Here is a 12,108-nt window from a genome sequence, read left to right as displayed (position 1 = left end):
ACGTGGGACTCAAACCCACGAACCGCGAGATCATGACCTGAGCCAAAGTTGGAGTCTCAACTGACTGAATAACCCAGGTGCCCCCCCAAAATTTATTTTAAATTAAATCTCTGCTGTCCACTAAGAGTCACAGCCACATGTGACTGTTGAGCACTTGAAATGTGGCAGGACTGATAGTGACATGCTGAAAGTGTAAAACACATATGAGTTTTTGAAGACTTAATGTGGTAAACATGTAAAATATTACATTAATAATTTTAGGGGTGCCTGGGTGGCTTAGTCGGTTAAGCGTCCGACTTTTAGGTCATGATCTCGCAGTTTGTGGGTTCGAGCCCTGCGTCGGGCTCTGTGCTGACTGCCAGCTCAGAGCCTGGAGCCTGTTTCAGATTTTGTGACTCCCTCTCTCTCTGACCCCCCGCCCCACTCACACTGTCTCTCTCTCTCTCCTAGAAATAAATAAAACATTAAAAAATTTTTTAAAATAATTTTATATTGATTGCATATTGAAATGAGAATATTTTGCGTTTCTTGAGTTAAACTATATCGTGAAAATTAGTTTCATTTATCTTTTTTACTTTTATTTATGTATTAATATTTTAATTTACATCCAAGTTAGTTAGCATATGGTGCAATAATGATTTCAGGCGTAGCTTTCCGTGATTCGTCCCTTACATATAACACCCAGTGCTCATCCCACCAAGTGTTCTCCTTGATGCCCCTTGCCCATTTGGCCCATACCCCCACCCACAACCCCTCCAGCAACCCTCAGTTTGCTCTCTGTATTTAAGAGTCTCTTATATTTTGTCCCCTCCTTGTTTTTATATTATTTTTGTTTCCTTTCCTTTATGTTTATCTGTTTTGTATCTTAAGTTCCTCATTTGAGTGAAGTCATATGATATTTGTCTTTCTCTCATTTCACTTGGCATAATACTTTCTAGTTCCATCCATGTAGTTGCAAATGGCAAGTTTTCATTCTTCTTGATTGCCGAGGAATACTCCATAGTATATATATATATATCACATCTTCTTTATCCATTCATCTGTCGATGGATATTTAGGCTCTTTTCATACTTTGGCGATTGTCGATAGCGCTGCTATAAACATTGGGGTGCATGTGCCCCTTCGAAACAGCACTCCTGTATCCTTTGGATAAATACCTAGTAGTACAATTGCTGGGTTGTAGGGGCTTTTATTTTACTTTTAAAAAGAATTGGCCACTGGCATTATATTTCTGTCAGACAGTGCTGGGTTAGATGGTCATTGTTAGACTGTGGACAGTAAAGAGTGTCTGGTTGAAGGTTATTAGAACCTCCTAGGCTTTGTAGGCTTCTCCCAAGACTGTTGTAGGCTAAGTGAAGTTTCCAGAAAAGGTTCTTAAGCCAGTTACAGTCTGTCAGAAAATTGCTCAAGTGTTTTCCCAGGAATGCCAAGTTTTTCTGGGAAGGAACAGCTGTTCATACCAGACCACACCGTACCAAGCCAGCTTGGGTTGGGAACAGTTTCTCAGCCCCAGAAAAAAATGATTCTGTGGGTCTAAGGAAGACCCAGAAATCACATTGTTTTTTAAAAAAAAATTTTTTTAAGGTTTATTTTTGAGAGAGAGAGACAGAGAGAGTGTGAGTGGGGGAGGAGCAGAGAGAGAGGGAGACACAGAATCCGAAGCAGGCTCCAGGCTCTGAGCTGTCAGCACAGAGCCCGACGTGAGGCTTGGACTCATGAACCATGAGATCGTGACCTGAGCTGAAGTCAGACGCTCAACTGACTGAGCCACCCAGGCGCCCCCACGTTGTTAACCAGACCCTTCAATGAGTCTGATTCTGAGGTTCAGAGCTGTTGGATCTGAAGGTGATTATATAGGCTGGGCAACCCCACAGGAAGGAGGGGAAAATAGCCCTTTAGAGAAACCATCTGCTTCACAGAATGCCACCTGATGGGGCAAGCAGGGGACAGGATTCAGCATGAGGCAGGAACCAGTCTCTCCCTAAGGTGAGGTCACCCACTACACTTACCCCGTGTGCACGTGTTGAGTCTTGAGGCTCCCGCCTGGGGTCTTCCGAACTCACCGTGCACTTTGCTTTTATTTTTTTATTTTTATGTATTTATTTTTAAAAATTTTATGCTTTTTATTTGAAACATTGTTAGTTCTTTTCCACTTGGCTTTTAAAAAGAACTCTGAGGGGCGCCTGGGTGGCTCAGTCAGTGAAACGTCCAACTTCGGCTCAGGTCATGATCTCGCAGTTTGTGGGTTCGAGCCCCGTGTCGGGCTTTGTGCTGACAGCTCAGAGCCTGGGGCCTGTTTCGGATTCTGTGTCCCCCTCTCTCTCTGACCCTTCCCTGCTCATGCTGCCTCTCTCTCTCTCTCTGAAATAAATAAAACATTAAAAATTTAAAAAAAAAGAACTTTGAAAAATGATGGTCTTTTCCCCACATTTTTAAGTTGACAGCTAAAACTTACTGACATCATCTATTGACATACTTAGAGAAGATAGAACTCCTAGTGGATTTTCATTACTGACATTCCAAAACAGAACTATTACATCACTCTTAAATAGACCCATGGAGATCTGCATGCCGATGCAATTTGATACCCATCCTGATCATTTTAGTTTATTTTAAAGTTTTATTTACTTAAGTAATATCTACACCCTGAGATCAAGAGTTGCAGGCTCCACTGACTGGTCCAGCCAGGCACCCCTCCTATCCTGATCACTTTAAAACATGGAAAGCAGTTCATCTAAGACAGAAATTTATATCATTTTCTTTCTGAGTCCCTTTCTGTTCTACCACCTCCATGGAATGTAATGGTTTTTATGCCTGAAAGTATTTGTAAACACTTTTCTTATTTCTTTGCATCAAAATTAGGTATGTAAATAGACATTTTTAAAAAATATTTTTTTAATGTTTTATTTATTTCTAAGAGAGAGAGAGACCGCGTGAGCAAGGGAGGGTCAGAGAGAGGGGGAGACACAGAATCCGAAACAGGCTCCAGGCTCTGGGCTAACAGCACAGAGCCTGACGCGGGGCTTGAACCCACGAACCGTGAGATCATGACCTGAGCCGAAGTCAGACGCTTAACTGACTGAGCCACCCAGGCGCCTCTCTCTCTCTCTTTTTTCAATGTTTATTCATTTTTGAGAGATAGAGCATGAACAGAGGAGGGGCAGAGAGAGGGAGATATGGAATGTGAAGCAGGCTCCAGGCTCTGAGCTGTCAGCATGGCTCGAACCCATGAACCGTGAGATCACAACCTGAGCCTATATCGGACCCTCAACCGACTGAGCCACCCAGGCACCCCAAGCATATGTATTTTTAAATAATTGGAATACAATAAACTCTATTTAAAAATAAAGATTGAGGGGCACCTGGGTGGCTCAGTCCGTTAAGTGTCTGACTTCGGCTCAGGTCATAATCTCATGGTTTGTGAGTTCAAGCCCCGCGACGGGCTCTGTGCTGACAGCTTGGAGCCTGGAGCCTGCTTTAGATTCTGTGTCTCCCTCTCTCTCTGCCCCTCCCCATCTCATGCTCTCTGTCTCTCAAAATTGAATAAATGTAAAAACAAATTTAAAAAAATAAAATAAATAAAAATAAAGATTGAATCCTCAGTTCTTGTTTACAATTTTATTATCTGACAGAGGGAGCTGAGTAGAGCATTCATAAACCAGTTTAAAGCTTAGGAGTCAGTTAGCTCAGGGGTTGACAAATGTTTTCTGTAAAGGACCGGATAGTAAATATTTTAGCTATTGTGTTTCATATGGTCTCTGATACAACCATGTAGCCCTGCTTTTGGAGCAAGATGAACAGATACAGACAGTCAGCAACTGAACTGGAGTAGCTGTGTTCTGAAAAAAATTTTATTGGTGGATACTGACCTTTGAATTTAATTTTCATGTGTCATGAAATCTTCTTTTGATCACCTTCTCCCAGCCCCAACCATTAAAAATGTAAAACCATCCTCAGGCCATACAAAAACAAGTGGCAGGCTGGATTAGGCCCACAGGCCATAATTTGCTGACTCCTGAGTTAGATGAAATCAGGAATGTACTGAATGAAACATCCTACAGTTATGCCGAAAGACCCCCAAAAGAGATGGCCAATGAACTGTATTTTCTTTTCTTTTATTGTGTTTATTTCAACTTGTGATTTCTCTGCATTCTTTTTTTTCCTTTACTAAAGATTTGCTACTTACTTGGATGCCTTAGGGAAAAGATGCCACGCCATTTGGTTGAAACATTAATTTAGGAGCAGGACAACCTGAATAAAAAACCCAATACTAATGCAAATTAAGGACTATAGATACTGAATCTTTGCTGTGCTGCGCTAGGCATTTCTGGGAAACCAAACCATAAATAAGGCATATCATTATGCAGGAATTACAGGGGCACGTGCAGAATTTTGTGGGATCCCACAAGAGGCAGAGTGATCATGCTCGCGGAAGACGATTGTGTTTAATGGAGGAATGGGCAAGAAACAAGCTGGTTGGAAGACTTATTAAGCAAGCGCCATGGAAAAAACAAATATTGCAAAAAGTCATTTAAAAAGCCAGTAGATTAAGTCACTAGGCACTACTAATGAAAAATTACCTTCGTGGAAATGACAAACTTTTTAATACTAAGCAAGTCAAGAGAAAAGGCCTTGGGAAAACTAATGAAGGGAGCCTGGAGGCTGGTGGTGGGAGCCGAGCCATTCCTCTGCAATTACAGGAAGAAGTCGGTTACAGACCCCGACAGAAGCAATCTCAAGAGGATAGAATCATGACAGTCCCTCATACAGAAAAGGTGTACACTGCATCTTCTATGAGAAAACAACTACCCCTGCAACTTAGCCAATGAGAAACCGTGCTTTTCTCCAACAAACTGTACTTTCCTTCAAAACAATCAGTCCCAAATTCTTCCTGCTTCTCCAAAAATACGCTGTTCTTCTCCCTTTTGGATGTGTCTATGGTTTTTCTGTAGCTTGTGTGTCCCGAATGACAACTCTCCACTATTCCTGAATAAACCCATTTTGATGGTCAAATAATTGTTTTATTTTTAAGATTAAAAATTTTTTTAAATGTTTATTTTTGAGAGAGAGCGAGGGAGCGAGAGAGACAGAGCATGAGTGCGGGAGGAGCAGAGAGACGCGGAAGCAGGCTCCAGGCTTTGAGCTGTCAGCACAGAGCCCGACGAGGTGCTGGAATCCACAAACTGTGAGATCGTGGCTTGAGCTGAAGTCGGACGCTTAACCAACTGAGCCACCTAGGCACCCCTTATTTTTAAGATCAGCAAGCATTATAAAAAAAATTAGTCCTGGGGTACTTGGGTGGCTCAGACCATTAAGCGACTCTTGATCTCAGCTCAGGTCTTGATCTGATGGTCAAGAGTTCAAGTTCCGTTTTGGGCTCCATGCTGGGTGTCAAGCCTACTTAAAAGAAAAAAAAATTAGTCCTGAAGAAAATCAAATGCTGTGGGCTGAAGACCGCAACTTTTTTTCATGGTGTACAGCACCATCTTTCCTGTTTTTCACTCCTGAGAAAACTTTTTCTAGATTACTTTGTTATTGCAGCAAAAATAGCATTTAGTGAGTGAAATCACAAGCAATTGCTTCCACAGTCAACCAAAAATGTAGAAAATAACTAGAAGACCAATTTTTAAAAAATTATACAGAAAGTAAACAAGTGCAACTAAATAAGTACTAGTTTGGGACAATTTGTATGTTACAAGATACCAGGATTTATTAGGCTAGTGGCTAAAGGTATTTTCTAATCAGGCTTCATGCCCAGCACAGAGCCCAATGCTGAGCTTGAACTCACTACCCTGAGATCAAGGGTCAAATCCTTAACCCAAAGAACCATCCAGTGCACCCCTAAAGGTGTTTTCTTTGAACAAACTCATATTTTCTTTTAAATCCCTCCTTCATTACCCACACCACAGATTACTAAATTCACAATTTTGCTATGTACCTTCTGAGGGTCTTTTTATTATTTTTTAATTATTATTCTTTTTTACAAATAGTTTATTGTCAAGTTGGTTTCCATATAACACCCAGCGCTCATCCCCACAAGTTCTCTCCTCCATGCCCATCTCCCCCTCCCCCCCACACCCATCAGTCCTCAGTTTGTTCTCAGCATTCAAGAGTCTCTCATGGTTTGCCTCTCTCCCTCTCCCCCACTATTTCCCCCCTTCTTCTCCCCCATGGTCCTCCGTTAAGTTCCTCCTAATCCTCCTATACGTGCAAACATATGGTATTTGTCCTTCTCTGCCTGACTTATTTCGCTCAGCATAACACCCTCAAGGTCCATCCATGTTGCTACACATGGCCAGATTTCATTCTTTCTCATTGCCATGTAGTATTCCATCGTATAGATGAACCACATCTTCTTGATCCATTCGTCCGTTGATGGACACTTAGGCTCTTTCCATGTTTTGGCTATTGTTGAGAGTGCTGCTATGAACATTGGGGTACATGTGTTCCTATGCCTCAGGGTCTTTTTAAAATAAACAAATGTATAAATGGTCGAGCTCATTCCGTAAAAACTACACAAGTTCCAGCCTGAAGTTTCTAAGGGCTGGGAAAGTCAGAGTTAAGGGACAATAGCTTTGCGGCTTCCTGAACTTATCTCTGTGTAACTTGGTTGCAAACAGCAACCCTAGATACTGAGCACCTCTGAAAAATGGGGAGCCTTTGGCTCCACCTCAAAGCATTAAAGAAAAGTAACCTTTGACAATCATTCTCTTCATGTCTGAATTTCTAAGCCTGACTACTTTGCTGGGAAAATGTAGCGTTAGAGACGTGTAAGGCTATTTCACCCACATTTTGAATACACAATCTTTTCTGTTTCCGAGGCATGGTATACTTTTATGTGTTACATTATGGAAACCTGAACAGGGAGGGCTAACCAAATACCATTCGGACTTTAAAAGCAGCTTGGAACCTCTTCCAACCTGCTCAGTTCTAGTGCAGAAATTTGCGTTCTGACCTCAATGCAAGATGGCCTGCTAGCTGTAGTCCTAATTTCAATATTCCATGATGCAAAAATCTTCCATTAAAAAAATACTGCAGTGCCTTAGTCTCCTCACTATAAACCACACGTCAGTGGTATGGTATGGTTAAGCTCTTCACTTGTGCACTAAGCCGCCTCCTCCAAAGTACATCCATAAACTACAGGAAGCAAGGAAATCAGAGATGGCCAAATAGCTTTGCAAAATTGGGTTCCTCTTACCCAATACTCTTCCGGGTATCTTAAAAAAAGTACTTCAGCTAATAAAGAAGTGTCATTTGCTCTTGCGTATTTTTTTAAAAAAATTTTAATGTCTATTTTTGAGAGAGAGGCACACACACACACACAGAGTAGGGGAGAGGCACAGAGAGAGGAAGACACAGAATTCAAAGCAGGATCCAGGCTCCGAGCTGTCAGCCCAAAGCCCATGGCGGGGCTCGAACCCACGAACCGTGAGACTATGACCCGAACTGAAGTCGGTTCAACCGACTGAGCCACCCAGGCGTCCCCGCTCTGGCGCATCTTCATAGGAGAGACAATGATGAGTCCCACTCAAGGAGCAAACATCTTCAACCGCACCCCGTCCAACCGCCACCTGACCGCCACACCCACGCCAATTCCCGCCTCTCGGCCCCGCCCCTCGGCGATGCAGGTCGCTGGCGCGGTCGCCGTAAAGCGGTCCCCACTGCACGTAAACTTCCGGCTCCGCGGAAACGTCAGTCCCTGGATCCAGCGGGGAGGTCCCCGGGGACGGTCCCGGAAGTGACGCAGGGGCGCGCCCTCCATTTTGTTGAACGCAGGAGTAGCTAAGTGCGTCAGTTTTGGAGAGACGTAGACGAGTTTAGTCCTGGTCTGCGAGGAGGCAGACGGCTCCGTCGCAGACTACGGACCTCTCTGGTCTCAGCTGCCAAAGATCCTGTCCGGTAGGTGAGTGACTCACTTTGAGGGAAAGGCTTCTCGGATCGAGGCTTCTTCATGGCCGCTCAGATCGTGAGTGGCCAGGGCTGCTCTCTTTGCGGAGGACGGCGTCCAATGAGCGCAGTTTATTCGAGGTGGGCGCTGGGGCACGTCTCCCTTTGGGTGTTGTTTGAGGGGAACCGAAGGTGGAAGGGCGGTCGTGGTTCTGGTCGTTTGTACACAGGGGTCGTGTGCCCCTCCCTGCCTCCTTACCTCTTCACTACCTGAACCCCCCCGAGTTTGGGCCGAGCTCTTTGCTCGGGGGTGTGGCTAGGGCTTTCTGCGGGAGGGCACACTGACTCCGGAACCATGGAGTCGTGGGAGGGCGTGGAAGGAGGGCGGTTNTTCCACCCGCTGTGACGCTCCTGGGAGGCGGCGACGCGCGCGCGGCCCGTCGCCATTGGGCTGGCCTTGCGGAGGGCGGGGTCGGCTCCGCCCGCACTTCTCGGCCTTTCCTAACTGCGGCAGATGGGAGGGGGCCAGAAGAGCCGGGGAGAGAGTGCGGCTGCGCAGTTCCAGAGGCGGCAGTGGGCGTTGCGGTTGCTGCGGTCTGGGCCCAGGGAAGGATCGTGTTGGGAGCCGAGTTTTAATTTTGTCTGCAAGGGACCTGGCCTAATAAGAGGCACTCTTGGCAATCTTGTTTATAACATCACCGGGTAAACATTTTATTTTATGCCGTTTCTGTTTTTGACCCCTTGACCAGGCATTCTTCTGACATTCACTGGTATTGTTTCAATCGAATCATTTTCTAACAGGAAAACACTAGCCGGACATCATGAGTGGCTGTCGAGTATTCATCGGGAGGCTAAATCCCGCGGCCAGGGAGAAGGACGTGGAAAGATTCTTCAAGGGGTATGGACGAATAAGAGATATTGATCTGAAAAGAGGCTTTGGTTTTGTGGTAAGTGTTTAGAACTATCGTTCAGTCGGTAAAGGTTTTGGTGAGCGGTGTGTTTTAGTGTACGGAGTTCAGGTAGGGTATCCTTGGCAAACTTGGTGCGTTCTTACAGCAGGAATTTTCTAGAGGGATCCCCACGCTGTTGGTTGGAGGGAAGCCGCGCCTGGTCGCTGTCATTAAGATAGTCGTTCTCCCGCACGTTTGTAGCGCTGTTAAAATGTGGAATACATCTGGGCCACATCAAGCGCGGTTTTTTTCCCCCCCCATTTACATTTTAGGAATTTGAGGACCCCAGGGATGCAGATGATGCCGTATATGAACTTGATGGTAAAGAACTTTGCAGTGAAAGGTGAGAACGTTCGTTTTGTAACCAGTTAGCACTGTAGGATAGACTAGATCGGCTGGGGTATTTTTCACAGTAGAGCTCTTGTGGCTTGTGTGGGGATAACAACGTCTTTTTTTCCCCCCTTCCTGTAGGGTTACTATTGAACATGCTAGGGCTCGATCTCGAGGTGGAAGAGGTAGAGGACGCTATTCTGACCGTTTTAGTAGTCGCAGACCTCGAAATGATAGACGGTATGTGTTAGACGGTGGATGGCTGCTTTGCACAATCTTTACTACAGGAGGCGTTTTTAACGTTTAAGAATCTCTAGCGATAAGTGATTCTGGAACTTACTAAGTACTCATTTCTCCTTTTCATGTTAATCCACTGTTGCGTGATAAGTCCTGTAAGACAATGTAGGAACTTGATGGGAGTCCTTTGAATGACGCGTTCTGTCTCATTGCTTGAACTTGCCCACAGTCCAACACAGTAGGTACACACTGCTGCATTTCTTCCATTGTGAGTACTCATTTTCTTCCTCAGAAATGCTCCACCTGTAAGAACAGAAAATCGGCTTATAGTTGAAAATTTATCTTCAAGAGTCAGCTGGCAGGTTTGTTGAAATACAGTTTTGAGCTATTTTAATGTGGCTTATTAAAAGTTAACGGGTAGCTAATGTTTTATTATGTTTTATTAAAAGTAATTTTATCTTTAATTAATTTAAAAGGGGCTTAATTGTAATTTTAAATTTTAATTAAATGTAATTGGGGGATGTTTACAACTTTAATAATTATTTATCAAATGTTTAATGTTTTGAGGATATTTTTGTTGTGTTTTAAAATCAATTTTAACCAAATATTAAACCCTTTATTTGCCAGCCTATCTGTGTCGTTGGCCTTATGACGAGGAGTGCCTGTGGGTTATCCTAATCGTTGTCTTGGTCACTCTTGGTTGGGCCTGGTTGACTTTGCCAGTCAGCTCCTACAGTGATCAGTTGGCCACCTCTAGATCTGTGTTTGCCGGTCTAGACGTAATCGGTGCACTTACCTTGAAGTGCCAGGTTGCAGCGATCCCAGAGCGTTGATAACGTGATCTGATCCCTAAGTTGAGAGCGGTCTTCCTGTAACGCTTCCGAATAAGAGGTCCTGGTCGGAAAGAGTTGAAAGATACGAAATTAGGTGGTCGTTGGAATCCTGATCGCAGTAAAGTGGTCCTTGGTAACTGCACAAGAGTAGAACGAGTCTGCATCGCCTGTAGTCGGCTAATAGGGAGGGCTGTGCGAGTAAAGGCTTCCATGGATTGGGTAGTGTCCTTCAAGTGGGTGGCGAAGAGCCAGTCGGGCATATGTCATGAAGGTTTCTCCGACCGATTAACGGTTTGCCGCTTGACTAGCCTAGGGAAATAATAATAAAGGTAAAGTAAACTTTTTTAATGACATATGGGGCACAGAATAACTGGTGTCTTGTAAATGTTCTGTTTTCTTTTTTTTAATATAAAATTTCTACTTTAGTCTTTACTTTTAAAATATGTACTGTTTCTTTTTTGTTTTGTTTTCTTGTTTTTGTTTTGCTTTTTTCCTTATGTATTGAGCTCAGTATAGACTAATACTACTTTAATATTAAAATCTGAATTTCCTCCAGCATTTTGCTTAAAAGCAATATGCTTTTTGCTTATTTCGTGCCCTGATGATTTTTTCAATTCTGATAGAATACAAGTGTGGTAAATGCCATGTTTGTACTTTATCTAACATCTTCTCTTCCAGTAGTCTTGTTTTTTTATACCATGTGATTGTTTGTGTGTCCAGTTGCCTTTTCTTTGCTTGACACAATTGTCTTGTGTTAAGGATCTCAAAGATTTCATGAGACAAGCTGGGGAAGTAACCTTTGCGGATGCACATCGACCTAAATTAAATGAAGGGTGAGTGTGTGTTGAAGATCATAACAGCGTTCTAAAACAGACCGAAAATTTTACTGTGAATGTTTTCAGAGCACGTAAAATCTGGACATGCTGTAGCGCAGTGGTTCTCATTCCAGGATGAGTTTGCTCTGTAGGGAGCACCAGACAACAGTTTTGGTTCTTGTAACTGCTCGAGGGTGCCACTGGCATCTCTGGGGAAAGGCCAGGGATGCTGCTAAGCATCTGATGGTGCATAGGAAAGCCTTCCACAAACGGGAACTACTTAAAATGTCAGTTGTTTGGAAAAGTTGAGACACCTTGTTGCAATGCTGTTAGATCTCCATTAAGATCTAAGACAACGATGCCTGAGCAAAAAGATACACAGAGAACGTATTCTAGTTTGCTACATGTAGTCCAACTAGGCTGCAAGTTGTATATGACTTTATAAAGGGCTTGCTTATTTATTTATTTATTTATTTATTTATTTATTTATTTATTTATTTATTATAGGGTGGTAGAATTCGCCTCTTATGGTGATTTAAAGAATGCTATTGAAAAACTTTCCGGAAAGGAAATAAATGGGAGAAAAATCAAATTAATTGAAGGCAGCAAAAGGCACAGGTACCTCTCTTTAACATTTTTAAGACCGTTTCAGTCGATAGGTTTGTAGGGAACTGCCACTTACGTTGTGTCTCCCCCTTCCTAGTAGGTCACGCAGCAGGTCTCGTTCCCGAACCCGGAGTTCCTCTAGGTCTCGTAGCCGATCTCGTTCCCGGAGTCGCAAGTCTTACAGCCGGTCTAGGAGCAGGAGCCGGAGCCGGAGCAAGTCCCGTTCTGTTAGTAGGTCTCCTGTGCCTGAAAAGAGCCAGAAACGTGGTTCTTCAAGTAGATCTAAGTCTCCAGCATCTGTGGATCGCCAGAGGTCCAGGTCTCGATCCCGGTCAAGGTCCAGATCAGTTGACAGTGGCAATTAAACTGTAAATAACTTGCCCTGGGGGCCTTTTTAAAAAACACACACAAAAATTCCCAAACCATACTTTTTAAAAATTCTGGTAAGTA

General features: G+C 43.6%; 1 protein-coding gene across 5 annotated transcripts; it reads left to right on the top strand.

Annotated features, from left to right (window-relative positions):
• The first annotated feature begins 7,749 nt into the window (after window positions 1-7,749).
• Window positions 7,750-12,102, top strand: SRSF5 (serine and arginine rich splicing factor 5). Of its 5 annotated transcripts, none has more exons than XM_077767097.1 (8): window positions 7,750-8,028; window positions 8,689-8,834; window positions 9,110-9,180; window positions 9,309-9,407; window positions 9,697-9,766; window positions 10,997-11,070; window positions 11,560-11,670; window positions 11,759-12,102. In XM_077767097.1, the coding sequence occupies exons 2-8, from the start codon at window positions 8,709-8,711 to the stop codon at window positions 12,021-12,023; spliced, it is 816 nt and encodes a 271-aa protein (XP_077623223.1). In that variant the 5' UTR covers window positions 7,750-8,028; window positions 8,689-8,708; the 3' UTR covers window positions 12,024-12,102. The 5 variants fall into 5 exon arrangements, with proteins under 5 accessions (XP_077623223.1, XP_077623222.1, XP_077623220.1 ...); XM_077767096.1 differs by having other exon boundaries at window positions 7,751-7,899; window positions 11,756-12,102; XM_077767094.1 differs by having other exon boundaries at window positions 7,751-7,903; window positions 11,756-12,102.
• Window positions 12,103-12,108: the final 6 nt, after the last annotated feature.

Source organism: Crocuta crocuta, unplaced genomic scaffold, assembly GCF_008692635.1.
Source record: "Crocuta crocuta isolate KB4526 unplaced genomic scaffold, BGI_CrCroc_1.0 scaffold55, whole genome shotgun sequence".
Classification (NCBI taxonomy): Eukaryota; Metazoa; Chordata; class Mammalia; order Carnivora; family Hyaenidae; genus Crocuta; species Crocuta crocuta.
The sequence above is the reverse complement of the archived record's forward strand: the minus strand, read 5'-3'. Positions and strand labels throughout refer to the sequence as shown.